Here is a 23,492-nt window from a genome sequence, read left to right on the forward strand (position 1 = left end):
ATTTCGAATTTGGCTATGCGGTCACTAAAAAGAATTGTTTTATTATTAATGTAATGATGTTTTGATATTGAAATGGATTCACATTAATGTTAGTCCTTCATTTTTAATCTTTAAAGCTAAATCCATGGCCCGCCTACATCAATGAACGTCTTGATATTTACAATAAGCTGAAAGCAGAACATGATGCAATTCTCGCAGAACGTGCAGCAAAAGAGAGCAAGCCTATCAAAGTCACGCTGCCTGACGGCAAACAGGTTGATGCCGAATCCTGGAAAACTACACCGTATCAGATTGCCTGTGGAATTAGGTATTGTTCAAATCTCTTGAGATGGTAGTATATATATAACCCATGCAGCAAAAAGCTAAATGCAATGCAGTACTATTCCGCAACTCAATTGATCTTTATCTATGATTCCAATGTAGCATATGTAACGGTTATGTTATTTCAGCCATTCTGCCAAAGAAAATATGAATGCTCGTGCTTTTCGGTTTCCTATTCTTTCCTTGCCAAGATTTCCTGGTCTTTTACGTCAAGTTTATGTACCGTTTGGCATGTTAAGGTTGTTGTCATTGAAATATTGCTGGTGAATTTGATACATTTATTGATCACAAGTTGTCCATATCATATGTGAGTAGGACTTTTTTTTGCTTTCTGGCTCTTGCACCCCAATATTCCTACAAGAATGGAAACATTATGATTTGTGGAATGTAAAGAAAGTTGACTTGGTGAGCTATGCACAACTGACATTGGATAGCGTGAAATCTCAACTGTCAGGTATGGCATTCATGACGTTTGACATGGCTGAATATTTAAAACTTTATAATTCAACTAAAGTACAAGACTGACATTTTGTGTAAGCTTTTTGGTGGGTGGTATATGACAATAAAAATATTATGTAGCAAATAATTGATGATTTGATTTAAAGTAGATGCTTCAGTTATATTTTGCATTTTAACCTTCCAGTTCTTGTTGTAGTAACCTGTGCAAGATTTGTGTCTTTCCCTTTAGATTCCCAAAGGGTAAGCATATTTCTTGGTATGACTGTTTGCAGGTAGTTGAAAGTATGAAACGTTTGTAACAATATTCAGGACCGGGATATAAGAAATGTACCTGTAAGACCTAATATTTTTACTTATTTTATTTATAACGTTTTTCAGAGAACTTTACAATTGTGGGTAATAGATACAATATTGGGAATAAACAGTATACAGTATTGGGAAGAAAACATTCGTTTGTTACATAATTATGCAAGACGCAAGCAAGACTCCTGTAGGTGTCGGAACTTCACACAAGGGTAGGGCAGATACAGCAATGGGTGAGGAACATTCAAACATATGTATGGACAAAGCATGCTAACCATGGTATTCCCAGGTATATAATCAAGTCCAAAGTTAATCAAGAAGACCTATTAGAGGGCAGAAATGGAGTTAAGTCGTCAAGGCCTATTCAGGCAGGAACTTGAGCATTAATATTTTTTTCACTTTCTTTTGAAGGAAGCACTAGAGGAGATTGTACGGATTTCTGGTGGAAGAGGGAACCATATCTTTGGGGCAATGCCTTAGAAGGCTATGTTACTCGATCTCTTTTTGTGGAAGAGCTGTGGTTTCAGGAGCATTGTACTTGCACTTCGAGACACTCTCAGCCCACTGATAGTTCTAGTATTTGAGCCAGATAGATGGGGGTCTTGTAGTGAAGGGCTTTGTGTGTCATACAGTCAATTTTTAGGTGAATTCTGTGCTTGTATGGTAACCAGTTTAGGGATTTTAGGGCTGGGGAAATGTGTTATTTTCTTTTTGTCCCAGTAATCAGTCTAGTTGCGGCATTAAGGGAAACCCTTACAGGGGACAGGCTCAGTTTGGGGAGACCACATAGCATGGAACTACTGTAGCTTGTACCAACAATTTGAAGTCTTTCTGGGGAAGAATTGGTTTGAGATTCATTAGTATACTCAACTGACGATTAGCTCCCTTGGTTGCATTGCTGATATGAGGCGCCTTGATGCCCATTGGGCTGAGTTTGCGCGTTATAAATTTGCTTTCATTTCATTTAATTTCATATTCAAGTGCAAGTCTAGTGTGATTCCGAGCAATTTAGCTGACTCAATGATGTGGGGGAACAGTTGAAGGCTGTGAGGTGTTTCATCCAAAGGTCAGTCTTGGGAATGTGATTAGGGGGAGCGATGAGAAGGAATTCGGTTTTGGATGTGTTGAACCTGAGGTAGTTGTCCGTGAGCCAGTTTTGAGTATTCATCAGGATTAAGTTGGGTGAGATGATGTCTTCTGGAGAGGTGATTTTCAAATAGAGTTGAGTGTCGTCCGCATCCATATGAAAAAGATTTATCATGGAGTTGAAGGCATTTGCTAACGGTTCCAAAAATAAATTGAAACGTATTGGTGATAGGGTGGACCCCTGTGGAACCCCCATAGTTACTGTACAAGGCTAGGAAAGAGATTGATTCTTCTTTATTCTTTGGGATCTGTTTTGAAGGAAGGAAGTGAACCACTTCAATATCAACTAGGAAAAGCCCATCCTGTGTTCCAGAGTAGATAGTAGTTTGATATGGTTCACAGTGTCAAAGGCAGATGATAAGTTGAGGATGATCAATAAGCAGGATTCATTATGGGCTAGGGATTTTAAGATGTCATTCATGATGCGTGAGTGCCGATTTGGTGCTGTGCCCTCTCCTGAAGCCAGATTGATGATGATCCAACAGTGTATGTGTGAGCAGAGTTGAATTAGCACACATTTTTCAAGAAGTTTTTCCAGAGTGGGGATGTTGGAAATGGGACGGAAGTTGTTCAGATCAGAACTGTCTGCGTTCGTTTTTTTAGAATAGGGGAGACCTATTCTGCTTTTGGACAGTCTGGGATCGTGCTTTGCACTAGTGAAGCATTGACGATCTTGGACCATAATGTGAGGATGGAGGCTTTTATTTCCTTTAAGATGGAAGGTGGAAGAGGGTCACTGAAGTGGTTAGACGGATTGATTGTAAGGAGAGTGTTGTAAATGTCACTTTCATTGAGATGAGTAAAGGTGTGCCAGATTTTTTAGGCTTAAACTAGGGGGATGAGTGGCTCTTAGTTGGTAGGTGGGGCTGTGGTTTTATATATTGGGAGAAGATCCCTCTTTGATTCAATGTCCAAATTGATGCTGTTAGTTTTCTGGGAGAAAAAAGCGGCTAAATCGTCACATGTAGGAGAGCCGTCACCAAGGTCATGGCGGTTGGGTGCCTTGACCGATTGTTGTTTAATGAGTTCAAAGAGTTTCTTAGGGAGGTTGTTAGCTTGATTGAGTTGGGATCTGAAGAAGCCGGTTTTTGCTGTCTTGACTTGTTTGTTGTAAGAATTCCTGATAGCTCTGAAAAGATTTAAATGTTTTGTGGAAGGTATGGATCTCCAAGATCTTTCGGCTGCCCTCAGCTTACATCGTTCCACGTTTAGGTTGGAGTTGATCAACGGTTTGGAAATTTTGTGGGAGGCATTTTTATGCTGTAAAGGCGCTATAGCATCCATGACACTAGAGATGGAGGAATTATAAACATCTGAGAGGATTTGTACATCCTTCAAGTCTGCTTGTGAAGGCAAGGCAATTTTGCACTGGGTGGCTAGTTATTCAGTGTTTATATTTTGGAAGTTCCTTTTCCATTGATTCGTTTTCATGGGCAGGACCCCCTTTACCGACACCTTCCTGTTGATGAAAAAGAGGATGTAGTAGTGGTCCGACCAATCGCATGGGGTAATGAAGTCCAGTATGACGGTGTTATCTTTGGCTATTATGAAATACATAACTTCACCCTTGTTGTGAGTTGAGCTATCACAGAATTGTGCTAGTTCTTGATCTAAAAGGAAGGATTTGAGACAATTCACTATGAGATTATTAGGGTTAGACTAGTGTAGGTTAAAGTCTCCCAGGAAGATTTGGGACACGAGAGGGTCGTCATTGGAAGAGATGATTTTCATTAAGTGCTCAATGAAAGGAAGATTGTCTTCCGGGAGGGTGGTAGAATGTATGTAGTTTGCAGACTGGGCGGGCTTTGCATGATATAGTGATGCTTAGGGGTTTCTGATTGCAAGATCGACTGTGTGTTCCTGTGTATACCGGCTATTCCTCGACCCTGTTTCAATGATCTGTCCATATGAATTATGTCATAAGTAGGTGGGACTAGAAGGTCAAAGGTAGGGGAGGAAAAGTAATTTAGCCAGGTTTCTGTGAGGATAATAATGTCCAATTCATTGGTCAGGATGAGATAATAGATATCGGTGGCGCGTTTACTAGCTGAACAGCAATTGAGAAGTATGCGTTTCAGTTGGTCGGTTAATTGGGGAGTTAGAGGTCTGGAGTATGTTAACTCGCTTGAGGTTTTCGGTATTTATCGATCTGGGAAACCGGTTCTCTCTCAGGGTTAGCATGGATAGTTTGGATTTGACCCTGTAGGGACTTGTCAGAGCCATGAGGGAGGGAATAATAAACCGGTAGATCAAGGATCTCACTTGCCGACAGATAATCCTTAAAAACTTCACCCCTCCCAAATGCCTCCTCTCTCCCCTAGAATATTTAAGGTGTTTGGAAGAGTTTGTGAGACAAGGGCGGGAAATGTGTCAATAAGGGCACTAGTTTGGGTCCCTAGTGTTCTGAGTAAGGGGAGATGTTCAATAGTAATGGCCTACAGTTCTAGGAGTTCTTTTGTGAGAAGACACAGGTGACACGATCTCATCAAGACTAGCGGGCCAATCTGGTTTTGGTAGTTAGAAATGGGTTGTATGGGAAGATCCAGGAAGGGGTTGTGTCCTTGAGCAACGGGGACCAAGGTGGTATTGAGGAGGTTAGGGTTAGTGCATGAAAAAGTGCGGTCTTGATGAGTCTCTGTTAGGCAGGGGAGAGGAACCGGTGGTGAATGGCGGTTGATCGGTGTTGTGTGTGGCAGATGAGATCGAGGCAAGGAAAGGGGCTTTTTAGGGTAGATCAGGCCGGGAGGGTCCCTAGAGGAGGAAGGGGATGAGGAGTAGGTAGAGGAATCCTCACCAAGGGCTCCAATTTGTATCCATGAGGAGCCCAGGGAGGTGCGAGAAACTGTAGGTCCAGTAGCTGCTTGGTTCGTAGGTGATGTGGACTGTGTAGGTTTTTATGATACTAGGTCAGGTGGCTGGATGGAACCGTGGACGCTGCGGGAGTGAGGGGTGTTTTAATCAGATTTGGTCACCCCAGACCTGAGGAGGGATGAGAGATTGATGCAGTTTGTGAGATCATGTTATGAGGGGGAAGGAGAAGACTTGGAATTAGCAGCTGTCTTGAGGGTGGGGAAGGATATTATCCATTTTGGCTAAATGTTCAGATTTATGAGTGTTCTAATGCATTGATATAGCGGTGGTTGAGATGAGGAGCTCCTTAGGTGTGACTTGTGGGAAATATTTGAAGATCCAGTTCAGGGCTAGGAGTTGGTCAGGAAATTCCTTTTGAATAACTGCATAGAAACTAGACTGGTCAGTGAATATAGTTTCCTTCAGTTTACAGTTTTCAATTACCCAGTTGTGTCAAACGTTGTAGCACCAGGTAGATTTAAAAACTAGACACAGAAAGTAAGTAATAGTAAGTAAGGGCCTACTAGCTTCGGTTGATTCTGTAGAAACTGAACTGATCAGTGCACAAAGTTCCCTTCAGTTTCCAGTCTGTGATTTACCTGTAGTCCTAAAAGATGTAGCACCTGGTAGTTTTAGAACTAGATACAGAAAGTAAGTATTTATAGGTGGGGCATATGATGTGGAGCGTTCGTGCTTAGTGAATGGAGTAGTGGAGTGTAACCACAGACTTTTCTACATGCTGAAACAAAGCTCCCTTAATACCTGTGTGTTTGTCTCTTTTTGCAAAGGCAACCCAAACAATACTTTAAAGTATCCTTGCTTCACTTTTGCATGTGCTGAAATCAGGCTTCTTTTCTGGGAGGTGCTAAGGGGTGAAAGGAACATCAACTTGTGTAAGCGATACAGTACAAAATAAAAGTACGGTGTACACCATGTTTTTAAAATGAAAAATGGAGTGGCTAATTGCTTCATAGGTATAAAAATAGGATAAAAGGAAACAGGAGAAAAAGTTTATCCATTTCAGTATAAATTACTGGGAGAGATCGCGTACATTGAAGTTTATGAGGTCTGAAAATGTGAAAGTGTCCTCATTGGCCGTTTCCCCAGGCGAAACATCAGCCCTCATCCTCCAAGATCTGTCAGCCGCCTTCGACATGGTCTGCCATGGTCATAAAGACACGCTTCCTAGAAGCCGGAATCCAAGAGAAGGCCCTCGACTGGACCACATCCTTCCTCTCCGGCAGAACACAGAGCGTCCGCCTCCCGCCCTTCCGATCCGAGGCCACTGACATCATCTGCGGCGTCCCCCAGGGCTCATCCCGACGCTGTTCAACATCTACATGGCCCCCCCCTTGCACAAGTGGCCCGCCAACACGACCTCAACATCATCTCCTACGCCGACGACACCCAGCTGATCCTCTCCCTCACCAAGGACCCGCACACCGCCAAAACCAACCTCCACGAGGCAATGAAGGCCATTGCCGACTGGATGAAGAACAGCCGTCTGAAGCTGAACTCGGACAAGACGGAGGTACTCCTCCTCGGACCCACCCCCTCAGCCTGGGACGACTCCTGGTGGCCGACCACACTGGGAACAGCACTGACACCCACCGACCATGCACGCAACCTAGGATTCATCCTTGACTGCTCCCTCTCCATGTGTAAAAAGGTCAACGCCGTCGCCTCCTCCTGCTACAACACCCTCCGCATGCTGCGCATGATCTACAAGTGGATACCGACCGAAACAAGAAGAACAGTGACACAGGCCCTCGTCAGCAGCAGACTGGACTACGGCAACGCACTCTACGCAGGAATCCCAGCCAAACACCTACGACGACTACAACACATCCAAAACGTTTTCACCCGACTGATCGTCAATGTCCCCGCCGCAGCCACATCACCCCCCACCTGAGAGATCTACACTGGCTCCCCGTCGACAAGAGGATCACCTTCAAGCTCCTCACTCACGCACACAAGGCACTCCACAACACCGGACCAGCCTACCTGAACAGCAGACTCAGCTTCTACACCCTTACCCGCCAGCTCCGCTCTGCCAGCCTCGCCCTCGCAGCTGTCCCCCGCATTCAACGAACAACCTCCGGCGGCAGATCCTTCTCTTAACTCGCTTCCAAGACCCAGAACACCCTCCCTACCCACCTATGGCAGACCCAAGACCTACTCGCCTTCAGAAGACTCCTCAAGACCTGGCTCTTCTAGCAGTAGTGCCCCACCCCCCACCCCCCGCGCCCCCACCCAGCGCCTTGAGACCCTCACGGGTAAGTAGCGCGCTTTACAAGTACTCTGATTGATTTATGGATTGTCTTGTGGGATTTAATAAACCATTGCATGCATTTGGGTGTGGCTTAGAAGGTTTCTACCTTCAAGATTGCTACTTCCAGACCTAATCTTTTTTATGGTGCTCAAATGTCACCAGTGAAGAGTGTCCCAAGGCTACAGCAGATGATGGCCCCAGGTAGCCACAAATGGTCATTTGATCACCATGGTTAAAAAGCCCTGTTCACTTTACTCTTGTCTCCCCCTCTTCACTCCGCCGTTCGTATTGTGGTAAGCCTCTGTCTCCCCTGTTGCCTTTTTTGCCCCGTTTACTTTACTTTGTGTTGCCCCTCCCCTCTCCCCTTTTGCCTTCTGTATCCCCTCCCGTGTGCTCCCTGCACAGCAGCCGGACGACCCAGCCACCGCTGAGCCGCCCTCGGACCTCCTTTGCCGCCACTGCCCTCCGGCGTCTCCGCCCCCCTCCCGACCATTGGCCACCCCGCTCCCGCCACCCAGCTGACCCGCCCTCCCGGCTCCTAACTTAAGGGGACCAAACGCAGAGATAGGGAGCGACCGCTGAGCCTGTTGCAGGCGAGGTCGCCCCCACATCGCTGCTCCTGCCCGCTGTCTGCCAGCACTCTGCCCGCTACGCACTTCCTGCTGCTGCCTTTTTTCCCAGCATTCCGCCGTCTGTCTGTTCCCGTGTCTCCCCTGTTGCCTTCGCCCTGTTCACTTTACTCTTGTCTCCCCCTCTGCACTCTGCCGTTCGTATTGTGGTGAGCCTCTGTCTCCCCTGTTGCCTTTTTTGCCCCGTGTACTTTACTTTGTGTTCCCCCTCCCCTCTCCCCTTTTGCCTTCTGTATCCCCTCCCGTGTGCTCCCTGCCCAGCCGCCGGACGACCCAGCCACCACTGAGCCGCCCTCGGACCTCCTTTGCCGCCACTGCCCTCCGGCGTCTCCGCCCCCCTCCCGACCATTGGCCACCCCGCTCCCGCCACCCAGCTGACCCGCCCTCCCGGCTCCTCACTTATGACGCCCCCAGAGCGACCGCGCAGCGGACACGTGCAGCGGGAGCGCCGACTGAGCGCCGAAGGTGCGCCAAAGGTAAGCCCGTCTGCGCCCGTCCGCGCCTGGACCGCACCCAATGCCAGGACCCCTGGCCCCCGCAGTCACCAGCCCACCCGCCGGACCTACGACGCCACCCAGCTCAACGCACTCAATGCCGGCCGGATCCCGGGGTGCTACCGAGCCACACCGAGACGCACCCACGGACCCTTCTGCTGCCACTCCTGCAAGTTCACCTGCACCCGGACCTGCACTACACCAGCACCGACCAAGACGAGCACCAGCAGCAGCCACCTGAAGTGCATCCTGCTCAACACCCGCTCCGTCCACAGACACGCCGTCGAGCTCTGGAACCTGCTCGATACCACAGCCCCTGACGTCGCCTTCCTCACAGAAACCTGGATGAACGCCTCCTCAGCGCCCGACATCGCCATCGCCATCCCGGACGGCTACAAGATCATCCGGAAGGACCACGTCAACCAGACAGGAGGAGGCATCGCCATCGTCCACAGGAACACCATCCGCATCACGACCAACACCGACGACACCCTCACACCCGCCGAACACCTGCACTTCCAGATCCACATCAACTCCAAGACCACCCTCAGAGGCACCCTCATCTACAGACCCCCGGGACCACGCACACAATTCAGCGAAGACATCGCCGACTTCATCAGCCCGCACGCTATCCCCTCCGCTGACTACATCCTCCTCGGGGACCTCAACTTCCACCTGGAGAACAACAACGACCGCAACACCACCACCCTGCTGGACAACCTCGCAAACCTCGGACTCAAGCAGCTGGTGACCACCCCCACCCACTACGCCGGACACACACTTGACCCCGTGTTCTCATCCAGCAAGGACATCACCTTCAGCCACGCCACCGGACTCCACTGGACGGACCACAGCTGCGTCCACTTCAGCTTCAGAAGGACCACGCTCCACCACCACCAGCAACAGGTTGCACGCAGAAGCTGGAACAAGATCACAGCCGACCAGCTCGCGACTTCCCTGAGCAAGAACCCTCCCACCGGCGCAACGAACCCCAGCCAGGCGGCCACCAACCTCACAAAGTGGATCAGCAACTGCGCAGACGACCTCGCCCCTCTGAGGACCCCGCCTAGCAGACCCGGCAGCAAGAAAGCCCCATGGTTCACCGACGAACTCAAGAGATCCAAGAGGAACTGCCGAGCCCTCGAGAAAGCCTGGCGCAGAGACCCAACACCGGACAAAATGACTGCCCTCAAGCTCGCCACCCGAAAACATCACCAACTGATTCACGCCAGCAAGAAAACTGCATTCAAGGAACGACTGGACATCAACGCACACAACAGCAAGGAACTCTTCAACATCGTTAAAGAGCTCTCCAACCCCAACGCCGGAATCAACGACATCACCCCTTCACAAGACCTCTGCAACTCCCTCACCTCCTACTTCTATAACAAGATCGCGGACATACACAACAGCTTCAGCACTCAACCGACGCACGCCACGACCGAACCACCGCCCCCACCACCACCCTCCGCGCCTGGACCCCGATCAGCACCGAAGACACCGTCCGCACGATGAACTCCATCCACTCCGGATCTCCGACCGACCCCTGCCCCCACCACGTCTTCAACAAGGCCGACGCTGTCATCGCACCCCACCTGCGGGACATCATCAACACCTCCTTCGACACCGCTACCTTCCCGGAGAGCTGGAAGCACGCCGAACTCAGCGCCCTACTTAAGAAGCCATCAGCCGACCCCACCGACCTCAAGAACTACCGCCCCATCTCGCTGCTCCCGTTTCCTGCAAAAGTCATAGAGAAGACCGTCAACAAGCAGCTGTCCGCCTTCCTCGAGACGAACGGATCCCTCGACCTCTCGCAGTCTGGCTTCCGGGCCAACCACAGCACCGAGACCGCCCTGATCGCAGCCACCGACGACATCCGAGCCCTGCTCGACAACGGAGAAACAGCGACCCTCATCCTCCTAGACCTCTCCGCTGCTTTCGACACTGTCTGCCACCGTACCCTAGTGCAGCGCCTCAGCAACGTCCGAATCCAGGAGAAGGCACTGGAGTGGATCATCTCCTTCCTCGCCGGAAGGACACAAAGAGTCCGCCTCCCCCCGTTCAGATCAGAAGCCACCGAAGTCATCTGCGGCGTTCCTCAAGGCTCCTCACTCAGCCCAACCCTCTTCAACGTCTACATGAGCCCCCTCGCAGCCATCGCACGCCAACACAACCTCAACATCATCTCCTACGCCGACGACACCCAGCTGATCCTCTCCCTCACCAACGACCCGGACACTGCCAGAGCCAACCTACACGAAGGGATGACAGACGTAGCCAAGTGGATGATGAACAGCCGCCTGAAACTGAACTCGGACAAGACGGAAGTCCTCATCCTGGGATCTCCACCCTCCGCCTGGGACGACTCCTGGTGGCCCCCCGCCCTGGGCAGCGCACCCAAACCAACAGACCACGCACGCAACCTGGGCTTCATCCTGGACTCCTCCCTCTCCATGACCAGACAAATCAACGCCGTCTCCTCGTCGTGCTTCAACATCCTGCGCATGCTACGCAAGATCTTCCGTTGGATCCCCACCGAGACCAGGAAGACGGTCACCCAGGCCCTCGTCACCAGCTGTCTGGACTACGGCAATTCCCTCTACGCCGGTACCACCGCCAAACTCCAGAAGAGACTCCAGCGGATCCAGAACGCCTCAGCACGTCTCATCCTGGACATCCCCCGGCGCAGCCACATCTCCGGACACCTGAGAGACCTGCACTGGCTCCCGGTCAACAAGAGAATCACCTTCCGTCTCCTCACCCACGCACACAAAGCCCTGCACAACCAAGGCCCAAGATATCTCAACAGCCGCCTCAACTTCTACACTCCCACACGCCAGCTTCGATCGACCAGCCACGCCCTCGCCGCCGTCCCCCGCATCTGAAGAGCCACCAGAGGGGGAAGGTCCTTCTCCTACCTGGCCGCCAAGACTTGGAACTCCCTCCCGACCCACCTCCGCCTGACCCAGGACCACCTCGCCTTCAGGAAGCAGCTCAAGACCTGGCTGATCGAGCAGTAGCGGACCCCCCCTCCCCTAGCGCCTTGAGACCCTCCGGGTGAGTAGTGCGCTTTATAAATGCTTTGATTGATTGAATGATTGAATGCTCCAGTCTGTGGAAGGTGCCTGTTGATGCTGGATGTGAGTACATCTGATGAGTTACATGACATGTCTTAGTTGGTTCTCCTTGAGGAATAAGTTAGGAGATGTGTTCTCTTTAGCAAGCTGGGGCGTTAGCCTGAGACTGTGCAAGGCTCTGTGGTCCTGTATGTAGCTGGCTGGAGAATCTTATGAAGAGGTTTATCATTTGAGTCTGCTGTCTGTAGTTGTTTAGGGTAATGTCTTGTTTGAGGAGCTTTTTGCACTGGTTTTCTGGTGGGTATCGGATTTCATTTTCAGTGTTTATAGCATCATTGAACAATGTTGACTGACAATGTGTAGTTGACATTTTTGCAGGCTTTTTTTGTCAGAAGTCAGGCAGGCTTATTTGGGTAATATCTCTTAGTCCTCTGTACAAAGCAAGCCACATGTCTGACTTCAGTCAGATTCTCTGCTTCCAGGAGTGTCTACTGCAGTCATTTTCTTCTCGAGCTCTGCATTTGCCAGGCTGGGCAGGCTTCCTTCCTGTTCTATCCTGTTAGCATATAATGTATATAGCCCTTTCCTTCTGGAACCTGGACAGTGTTCTGGAAGGTTCAAGGGTTCTTGACTGGGGTGGTTGGACATCATCTGTTGCATTCTGTCTCGGTTCAGATCCTTCCCATTTGAGGTTTCATCAGAGAATCACAATGGCTCCGGTTGTGTTTTGGCGAGTTGGCTTCTCCATCATTAGTATTCAGGGTGAGTTCAACAAGGGGTAGGGAGCGTGACGGAACTGTTCCTCTCTTTATGTCGCTAAGGATTTAGAAAAGTGTTTTAGAACCAAAATCTTTTAAAAATCAATGGGACTCAGCCTGTCACCTAATGGGAATAGCTGTTTCTTTTAATGCAGTATTGAAGTCCAGAATCACCGAGTGATAGGGAGTCCCAATATTAACCTACACTTGGAGAGACTTTAGTTCAGGCTTTGGACATCTCGCATCCTAAACTTTGGAAGTTGCCAGACGTCTTTGCATAGCACCAAAAATGATAATGATATTTGTTCCTACCCCTCACCTCCTTGTGCAAACCAGTGTAAATCAGATATAGGGAATAGATGCAATGTTGATCCTCCAAGAAAAACAGTAGGACAGCCCTCTTAACGGTGAGAGACATTACAGACTGATTGTCTCTGCTTGGCAGAGCCAGGTGTAACATTACACAGTCTTCCCAAGAAGGGCCCTTAATGTCTTGTACCCTCTCTTCATACTCATACATGACTTTGTTTTAGAACAGACTGAATTTAATTAATATGTTTATCATTTTGTAGAATTGCATCGAAAACTAAGATATCCCAGATCTTTTCTTGAGGGACATCCAGTGGTGAACCTTCATGATCCGAAGTGTGTGGTCAAGGCGGCCAGCGATTGAAATGATCCTTGACATAACTTTGGAACACTTGAAGTCTCTCGGGAAGCGTGGAGTTGAAGCATTCTAGTTGTGAATTTCCATAATCTAGTTTTAAAACTAGTAAGTGCTTGAGTGGTATATCTGAGATCTGAATTTGAAAAACCGTTTCAGGTTGCAAAGGCTCTTGAGAGTAAAGTTAATGGAGGCAATTGTCCAGTTGAAGAAAAAATATTGTTGTGGTTTAGAGTATCTATGTTAAAAACATTATAGTTTAAATTTAGTAGGTTAATAGCTTGTGTTTTAATGGGTTTTAGGGAGAACATTCTCTTACTCATTTGCTCCAAAATGTTCTAACAGTTATTGCTAGGAAAGCTTAGCTTCAGTGGCCCAAAAAGCAAATCTCAAAGCTCTTAGAATCTCTCAGAGGATTCCTGTGTAGATATTAAAAAGTGCCAGAATTTGGCCTTTGCGCACGCCTCATTCTTGGAAGACCGTGTGGGCTGAAAAGGCACATGCGCAGCCATAGTGTGCCTTTTATACTGTCATGAAGGTATGAGTTGAACAGAAGGAAGTGTTTGAAGTCTGATGCGAATTATCATCAAGAAAGACTGAGGAAATGCCCTTTTGGAGACCACTTTTGCTAGATTTGGTGCTGGCCTACTGACTCTGAACACTGGGGCACTGATGTCCAGTGCCGGCTGTATCTGCTCTATCCCCTAAAACATATGTACAGTTGGCTGATACCTGGTTGGCATATTTGTCTTTCATATATACCCTAGTATATGGTACTCTGTGTACCAAGGGCCTGTAAGTTAAATGTCACTAGTGGACTGCAGCACTAATTGTGCTACCGTTACAGTGACAAAGTGAAAACATGACTCTAGGACTGCCACCTCAACCTAGCATAACAGTTTTTTAAAAGTGCCTATTTGACCTGGTAAGATACACCTTTAGCCCAGTTGAAACCTTCTTTTTTAATACTGAAAGTCAGCCCTAAAGTAGTCGAGAAGTTCCCATGTAGCAGGGTGCAGGTATTTAAAAAATAGGAGATGTGTTCTTAAGTTTTACATGTCCTGGTAGTGAGAAAGCTCCAAAGTCATTTTTCACTGTGACAGGATTGGCTGTCCCATAGAAAAGTACTGGATTACATTGTAACACCGTATAATTCATAACTTTGGTTCTGGAAATAGCTAGACTGAAGATACAAGGATTCAAATTAATATGAATTTAAACTACAATCTGATGGTAAATTTACTATTTTGAAATTGCCCCTTTCTGAAAGTTTGTATTTTCCTGCCTAAAGCCTCTAGGAGCCTTTTTTGGCTACTTGCCAACTGTCACCTTCCAGCCTGCTGGGAAGTGTAAATTGATCTCAGGAGATTGAACAAAGGAATTTGGCTGGGAGGAGGTGTGGCCTTCTCCTGTAGAGAGGACCTGGGGGATGTGGCCACCAAATGGCAAAAAATCCTGGACTTTCTTGGCTGGTGGTAGAGACTCTTGGCTGGTGCTAGAGTGTACTCTTCCCCCTCCCAAGGTTGTAAGAGAGGACACTTTAAAAAAAACACAGAGGCTACGAACTGTAGCCTCTGTCGTCTCATCTCCGGCCAGATTCAGCTTGCTGGTTTGCACCACTGAAAGCAGGTTGGCTTCCAGAAATATTTCCAAGTCGTAACGTAAAGGGTTTCATGAGGACCAATCCCAAAAGCACCCTGCCGTCGTCGAACCCTTCGTCTGATCTAGCAAGCCGACTAGGAAATTCCTCCATAAAAAAGATCGAAGAATTTTTTTTCACCAGGATGAACCTCGCCCTGTTGCCACCCTGCGCACCATCGTGATTTGCCTTGACATTTGACCCCATCTAGCGCAATCAGATATCCGCAGTTGATGCTTTGTACTTTTTGGAGCTAGAAAACTCTAAAACTCCTAATAATCCTACCTTTGTTTCCCCTAATGTGTGTCGTTTTTGGAGTCTATTTGCTCAGTAAAATGTATACTATTTTTATAAATTGGAGTGGGCTTTTTATTGTATTGTGTTTTTGACTTATTAACTTTTGGTACTACTAAATGCTTTACACTTGTTCCTTTGAGTTAAGCCTGACTGCTCTGTGCCACACCTACCCAGAACCGAGCTAAGGCTTGAATTAAAGTAGTCTAACTGGACCTGATACGGATCAGTGACATTACTAGTTGGTGAGGTCTCACACCCACCCCAATTTATAATCTACTAACTCATAAAGACCGTTTATTTCCTTTTTTGAGTACTAGTTTGTCTTCTACTGAACCCTTCTGAGCTCTAATGATAGAAAAGGAGGACTTTGAAGTCATTGTAAAATGTCCATGTCGTTCATTGAGATGTGCCTGGAAATAGCTGTAAGAACACAAATTGGCAGGCTCAAATGGCTGTTGCTGCATTATTACAATAGTTAGTATCATAATTTCAGTAATTACTTTGTTACCGTCCTATCATGGGGCAGGCAAATCAATAACATCTCAGAAAAAATTGTAACAAAGATGCAAGAGCTTTACAAATCTAGGTATGTTCAAACCCAGTAAGGGACATTTTGTGGGAAACACTCTGTAAAAGCTAACATTGGACTGTAGAAATGGTTAATGTCTATAGACTGCTTCAGTTGGGCAAGAGCTCATGTCGTAACACACCACATATCACACGACACATGTTGGAACAGAAAAGGCCCGTGCTTGTAAAAGGCCATGCCCCCCTGTCCTGAGTGCCCTGCTGCATGCGAAATGCTAACCTAGCATGTACAAAGGGTTCTAGGTTTGTCCCTGGTAATGCTAGGTCCAGGACCTGTCCTGTAAGCTAGATGGGTGCACCAAGCTTGCCGTCATTGTAGATGTTGGACTATTGTCCCTGTCCTGTGTTTATCACATTAAGCAATGGTAGCAGCATGCCATGTTTTTGAATCTTGTTGTGTGACCAGACCTTTTCTTGCATCACTATGTCATGTACTGACCCTACTCTTGTTAAGTTCCTCTATAATGTGAACGCCTAACCTGGCACTGACATTCCATGTGCATGTTGAGGGCATATAGGTGTGTAGTACATCTGTGGCATATGTATTATAGAAGAATTGTATCCAGGAGGAGAAGGCCCAGTGTGTTCCTTACGTGAGGCTCGGCAAGAGAAAGCTGGTACGTCTCAGAGCACGAAGCCAAGAGTGACCAGTGTAGTGAAACCTACAGTTTTCTCCATCGAATGTCCCCATAGCCAGTCAAGAAGATCCCTTCCTCTGCTGAGAATGAACTTTGCTGCATAGAGGTATTGTTGGTTCCAGAGTTGTCTCACTGTATTGATTGTGCGGTGCTCTGAATTTGAAGAGGTGCCTGGCGCCTGTATCTCTAACTCTTGTTCTCGAACTACTCAGAATTTTCGTTCATTGCTTCTATTGTTTTACTGGTTCCTCTGAGTTTTCGTTCATTGATTCTATTGTTTTACTGGTTCTTCGGTAATCTAGTTTGGGTGCTTTTTGTGAGCGGCCAAGTGACGGATCTGACTTTCTTAAACATTTGTGGCTACTTTAAAAAGAATAATCCAAATAGGAAAATTGAGTGTGTGGGTTTACTTTCTAGATGATGCAATTTCTCTGAATGCTAACATTGCAAAATGCTGCCTTTCGGCACAGCTCGGTGTGTCGTGGCAGCCAGAAGAGTGGTTGCTAGCCCACATTTGCCCTTTAATCTCTTATCGTGCATGAGAAAAATAAATATTGGTTTTTCTAGTCCGCCTCTCTTCAGTGCCTGAACTAACTGTAGAAAAAAAGGAGTAATCTTTAAAACAACACCACTCTTTTCAATACTTGTACATATTTGTAAAAGACTAGACAATTCTACATTGATATTAGAGTATTAAGCTTGAACAGAGTTTGGAGGTAGGATTCCAAAATGGAAAAATCATTTGTAAACTCTTAATGTTAGACCGAAGATGCGGGTACATTCTTGATAAAGTCGAAGTATTGTGAGAGAATATATTTACTGCAATCGATCAGTTCACACTATCTTAATTTACTACCTGCAGTAACCCACATAGCTGTGAATTCTTGCAGTGATGCCTGTTTCACAGCACGTTACTGCTTTAGTTAAGCTAAACCTTTGCTGTGGTGAACTTTTCCTCTCAAAACTACTGAATGATTTGTGGATCAGAAAAAATTATTAACAGTTATTTGTAGGCAATCTAGGGTACCCATATATGTAAAACCTTGCTTTCTTTTCCATTCAGAAAAATCAGATCTTGATTGTTTCACCTGAACAGCGTACATGCACCGTCAGCAAGATCTATTTTTAACAAGGAAAAGATTTAAAATGGCCTTGGAGCCCACCCATTACTTACCATAACTTATCATTGGTTGTCTTCCACGTCACTCTTGTTTCCTTGCTTCTGATTGGTCAACTATTGCCTAACTCTGGAAGGTGACTTTCCTGCCGTTGATAGGTGCGTGGAAACGTGCCATGGACAGATGTATGGGGACAGAGGTAGCTGTATTCAAAGGACGAGGCTGTCCTCAGAACCATAAGAAGAGTTTGTCTTGTTGTGCAATGTACAGAGGTATCGATCTACCACCTCACAATATATAGACCCTCCATAAATCAGATCATACACTCACTCGATCATTGACACCTTCATGATTAGCAGACTCAGCCATATAATTGAACTCTACAGAAATTCCCCACGGCTGAGGAGCAAAGTGTGTAACCTGTGCCATGGTTGTTTTGTTAGTCTGAATTTTCACAGGCTCCGGTTGATGTTCGGATGTAGCTGTACTATTTTGTAGCAGTTTTCAACTTGATTCAGTGTAATGAGCTCCTGCGCAATGTACCACAAAAATCCCAATAAAATGTGTTAATAAAAAAAACAAAAATATGCAAGTTAGTAGGTTTGCACAGACTCAAAAGGGCATTCTAACCCTGGAACTATTGCTAATCACACCATTCAGCCCCAGGATGTAGATCTGCGAAAATGTGGCAGCATAAGGGGATTGCAAGTATTCAAACACTACTATGGTATGAGCCCTTGCATAATCAGAGAGGCTATATCAGAGATCTTATATAATGAGATTTCTGCCATAATTTGTTGTTGCACTACATGGCACCAAAGGGGCAAGTGGATTTTGATACAGGACAAGTGGATTTATGATGCAACCTGCCCCATGGACAAGTAGATATTTTATTAAATTCCACTCCCTGGCTCAACATTCTGTGATTCTGGGCAAATCTCTTAATCTAGCCGTGCCTAACAAAAAAAAAATATGAATGTGCCCGTCTGTAACGCAACTGGTGCTCATGTAAAGCACTCTGATACCTTTGGGTCTAGTTTGCGCTATATAAAACTCCCAAAAGACAAAATCCAAGCTAGCAGATTGGACAATTTGGGTGAAGGGGCGCTCACTATTTAGCTAATACTAGCAGTCTGATGCATCTTCTTGATCATTAGGTAAAACAAGCATTTGCAATGCATCGGTCTCGCCTTTGGGACCTTATATGTATTTAGCAATGCAGCATATTAGCCTGGGTGCTGAAACATCTACTGTTTTTTAATATAGAGTAAAAGTGAGCACCAAACAGCATGACACTGCAGGTATGAGAACAAATGGAGAGAAATATTTTCTTTCAGAGGGAAATGGTAAAGTCCAAAGCTCTGTTTTTAATATAGAATCAGAGCCTTTGGTGGTCATATCACTCAAAATAAAAGATTTGCAAAAAATATTATCTATGAATGCTCTTAGAAGACAATTTCTATGGACCAATCTGTGTGTGAGCAGAAGGACATGGAGGAGGTAGGTAGTATGGGTGGCAGCCATGTGTGGAAAGCTGGACATGGGACACCTTAATAGCACTTAGCATGGATTATTGTTCCTCATGACAGGTTCTAGAGAGGCGTGCGAATCACCATCTCCAGGTTTTAGTGAGAAATTATCTTTTCCCTTGTGTTCGCTATTACAAAGCACAATATGATCTGAATACGAACTTAAAGGGAGTCGCAAGATTCGATGAAATGCGCACGGAATGAAAGTATAAAAATAAAGCCACTTAACCAAGCACTTACTCACTGAAGTTCCTTGGCAAACTTCGCATCAACGTTCTGCCCAATCAGAGCACACCTCTCCTCCACCCTTTCACCTCCCACTTGTATACCATGACCCCATATGTTCTGTACTACGTTTAGATTTCCAGTACCCATACAAAAAGTGTCTACACATCCTGAGAGTTTTACAGAGGTCTTTCATAGAGGAATTGATAATAAAAATGATAATAGGCCATCCACCTTAATACGGGCAGGTAGTCTTCCTCTCTCGGTGGTGTCACCGCTGCCCAATGAGGGACCTAGCAGGGGAGCCAGCAGAGCCTTTGTTGTCAGCTTTATCAGCCTCTACCTTCCCACATACTTATTGGGTTGTGGAACGAGGAAGAGAATGGATTGGGAGTGTCCTGCCATTTTATCGTGGAGTTCCTGTGAATGCTCTCCTCTAAATCATGCAGTTTCATACCTCTGTCTAGATGACTTAAGTCCCTACATTAAAGACACTATTATCATTCCCATAAAAATCTGTTGAGCCCAGCATCTCTCTCTTGCTCTAAAACCCTTAAAATACTTTAAAACAGGTCAGTACACCACAACCATCAACAATCTTAACTTATACTCCATCAAGAAAGCTCTCAGCCACATCACCTGAAACACGCTCCACCAAGAAAGCTCTCAACCACATCGATGAGCTCAAAACCTCCATCCAACACAGCTATTTCTACTCCAGCCTCATCCAACTAGGCCCTTGTGCGGTCATGACTCCTAATTGAGAGCTGTGATCCAAAATGGTTTAAGTGCGAGTGCAAACTTAGCAACTAATGTTAATTCTGAAGCCAAAGGGTTTAGCTTTGAATACAAGGACGCTGGCCTGTGTTGCCTACAGAGTTGCACCACAATGCAGGGTTAATAGAAGCCCACAGAATACGTTAATCAACTGTTACCGCAACCACTGGACAACTCCGATTTACAGGATAACCACTGAGAATGTAGATAAAGCATGCAAATGTATAAAATCTGGATACCCTGAAAAGCAGCCATAACTTCAACCTTCCCGGACCAATGCTGGACACCAATTAGTTTGCCAAGATCATCCTTCCATAACTCAAATAGCTGCCCCCCTGTAATCCTTAAGCTGTAATAGCCTCCACCCTAGCCCTATCACCTTGAATATTATTCAAAATAGCTCTAAGGCCACGGGTCATGGGGCGCTGGTAGACCAGATCAATGAGCAGGTTTGGTCGTTGGGCGAACCTCTATTAGACTTCCCGCTACTCACGGAAGAAGCATTCAGCGGGCTGGCAAGGGGGATCTCGTCTGGTTCTCCTTTGGACCCGGTGCCACATAAGATCTGGAAGGAGTTTGAGGAGGAATTATTTCCTACTCTCCGCCTGATCTGTAAGCAATCTTTTGACACGGGTATTGTTCCAGCCTAGTGGAAGCAGGCGGTGATATCTCCCCTGCTGAAGAAACCTTCTTTAGACCTGGGCTGCTCTAAGAGCTATAGACCCATCTCCCTGCTACCTATCCCCGCTAAAATTGTGGAGCGCTGGGTTAGTCTAACTCTCTCCAAACACCTGGAACAGCATCTCTTATTAGAGGAAGATCAATTTGGTTTCCGGCCGTCTCATGGGACCGAAACAGCGTTGGTCATTCCCGTGGACGAGCTTCAAAGGCGTGCAGACAGGGGACAGGCAGCGGCTTTCATCCTGCTTGACATGCGTGCCGCCTTTGATACGGTTAACCATGAGATCTTGCTGGGCCGCCTAAGTGATGCTGGGGTGGGAGGCAGCGCTCTGAGATGGTTTCGGTCATTTTCGCAGGACAGACAGCAGGCGGTATCCCTGCCTCCCTTCCAATCGGCTTTTTCCATTGTCTTACACGGGGTGCCTTAGTGATCAGCAATTAGTCCCATTCTTTTTAACCTATTTTTAAGACCTCTGATCTCACTTATTAAAGCCTATAAAATTAAAATAACAAACTACGCTGACGACACGCAGATGATCCTCTCCTTTGAGGGAGAGGAATCAACACCCGTGGAAGTATTCCTCAACTGTCTGCGTGATACGTCATGCTGGCTAAAGAATAATTCCCTCCAGTTTAATGCTGGGAAGACGGAGGTGCTTTTTAGCACTGGGAATAAGATCTCCCGGCCATTTCCAGAAATTTTTTGGCCTCCGGACACAGAGACGAAAGTGCGGCCAGTGAAATCAGTTTGCAACCTAGGGGTCATGCTTGATCAGAAGCTCAACATGGAGACACACGTCAAAAAGACGACCTCCTGCTGTTTTGCTATTCTGCGGTCTTTGCGGAAGATCATGCCATTACTACCATCCCAAGCGCGTGCCCAGGTGGCAAGGTGTACAATCCTCAGTAGGTTGCACTACTGTCACGCCTTGCTATTGGAGTCCCCTGGTTTCCTTTTGGATAGGCTCCAAAGTCTGCAATCAGCGGCTGCTAGGTTGGTCCTGGGGCTTCCTAGGAGAGCATATGCGCCGGCGGCCCTGGCGTAGCTGCACTGGCTCCCCCTGAGACAGAGGGTTCAATTTAAGGCCCTCTGCCTCGTGTTTAAGGCCTTACTTTGGAATAGGCCCTCTACCCCTGCAATCTAAATTTGCGTGGTACTCCCCAACCAGGCTGCTTCGTTCCTCAGCGGCTAGGTTGGTGAGAGTGCCTAGGTTTAGGAAGATCAGATCTGGGGGCAGATCTTTTGAGGTGCCCGCAGCAAAGCTGTGGAACCTGCTCCCGTGCGAAATCAGGCAAATCAATGAGCTTCTCCCGTTCAGAAAAAGGGTTAAAACCTGGCTGTTTCCTTAGGATGTGTAACTTCCCACTCTGTCCTGTTCTGTCTGACACTTTTCGCCCTCTTTGAGCCATCAGCGCCAGGATGCCTGCTAGGTGACAGTGCGCTTTATAAGACACATAAATAAATACAGCATCACCTCCGTCATCCTAAAGAGTCTATCTTACCTAGTATCATCTTCACAACCACAGAAAGCTACCACACACATCCGGTAACTAAATGTAAAGTTTCAATGTTACCACCATAATAGCCACAGATGGCTGCACGCACCACCATCGCTGCCAAATAACTCTCTCTTAACGCCCATCAGTGAACTGATACCTACCAATGTAAACTCCAAAGCATTTCAGTGTACTATACACAGGCACACAATTGTGTTAAATAATAAAATGAATGTGTATTATATAGTGCTCCATACTGCACTTATGCATCTAACTGCTATAAATAATGTAGATACCCATTACCAGACTTAATGGTAATCATTCCGAAAGGCTGGAAAGCAGAACCAGTTTCTCTGATTTAAACACAAAACTTGCAGATCACCACATATCTTTGTTGTGAGTATTTAACTCACTGAGCCATTTGAATGCCTTTAATAAATACATATTTGTTTCTCGTGTTCTACTTAGTTGTATGTTCAAATATTGTTGCCAAAATATTGGGGATCAAATTATCCAGAAAGCTAATGGATATAGTATAGATTTACCCTTAACTCCACATTTCTTGAGGGGAAAAAAAATAAAAATATATATATAGTTAAGTAAACCTATACTTCACTGAATATACTTATCTCGTCAATATTTTGGCCACAATAGTATAGGGGAACAGTATATTGGAAGCGATGTTCTTGACGAATACAATTGTATTCTCATGTTTCTGTCCTTTGTTCAGGAAAAAAAAGCCTACTTATATTGTGTACAGATTTTTTTTGCTAGTGGCAGTGTTGAATGGACTGGAGTTTTTTTGTGCAGGTTTATAAAGCGCTAACTTGAACCGAGCGGCATTAGAGTGCTTTACAAGAGAACCAGTTTAGGTATTCATCCCTCCAGAATCCTTTCTAAATACTATGGTGAAGGTGCATCTCGCAGTTCCTGTTTTTTTTTTAACAACTGTTTTCATTTCTGCCATCTGTTCAGTACAGTTACCATTACTAGACATTATGACATTATTTGAGCGTATGATGTGAGGACTAATAGCATTTTATCCCTCTGGGTCGTAATGGGGATTTTCGGGAGTCCCTTCCTCCCTCCTCAGAACCAAACTCTCTGCCTCAGCTTGGACGGTCAAAGCACCTTTCACTTCATCAGTGGCTCTCTGTTCGTTGTTTTTGTTTGAAACCCCTCATTTACTAGTCGACTAAAGGCCATTTACCGTGGTCACAATAATCATTAAATGTATTCATTCCCATAGTTTAACTTGTCCGTATTTACCATTAAATACTCAATATATGTGAGACTAGTTGTTCAACTTGGTTCAACTAAAGCCATTGAAAACTACAATTCCCAAAAAATACTGGAACCCAAGACTGACATTGTGCCCTACTAACATGAAAGGGTTTTGTAATCTTAGTGGCACAGATTATAGAGTAAAATCTAAAACATTCTCTAGACGACAAATGTGTAACATGTGGTGAACGAAATACACATCACAAGCCTTAACAAAATTAATTCAGCCGACATTTGATATGA

The 23,492-nt window shown here is 46.2% G+C and overlaps 1 protein-coding gene and 1 non-coding gene across 2 annotated transcripts in view; one reads left to right on the forward strand and one right to left on the reverse strand.

Annotated features, from left to right (window-relative positions):
• The window catches only part of TARS1 (threonyl-tRNA synthetase 1), a 174,481-nt gene that overhangs the window by 15,875 nt on the left and 135,114 nt on the right, over positions 1-23,492 (forward strand). Inside the window, exon 3 of the mRNA XM_078674916.1 lies at positions 117-307. Coding sequence (XP_078531042.1) covers positions 117-307 — 191 coding nt within the window. The remainder of the gene's footprint in view (positions 1-116; positions 308-23,492) is intronic.
• LOC144820601 (small nucleolar RNA SNORA26) lies at positions 18,828-18,949 on the reverse strand. The gene has a single exon (XR_013607880.1). It is a non-coding gene; the product is annotated as a small nucleolar RNA SNORA26 (small nucleolar RNA).

The sequence above is a fragment of the Lissotriton helveticus genome, chromosome 2_1 (genome assembly GCF_964261635.1).
Source record: "Lissotriton helveticus chromosome 2_1, aLisHel1.1, whole genome shotgun sequence".
NCBI classification, from domain to species: domain Eukaryota; kingdom Metazoa; phylum Chordata; class Amphibia; order Caudata; family Salamandridae; genus Lissotriton; species Lissotriton helveticus.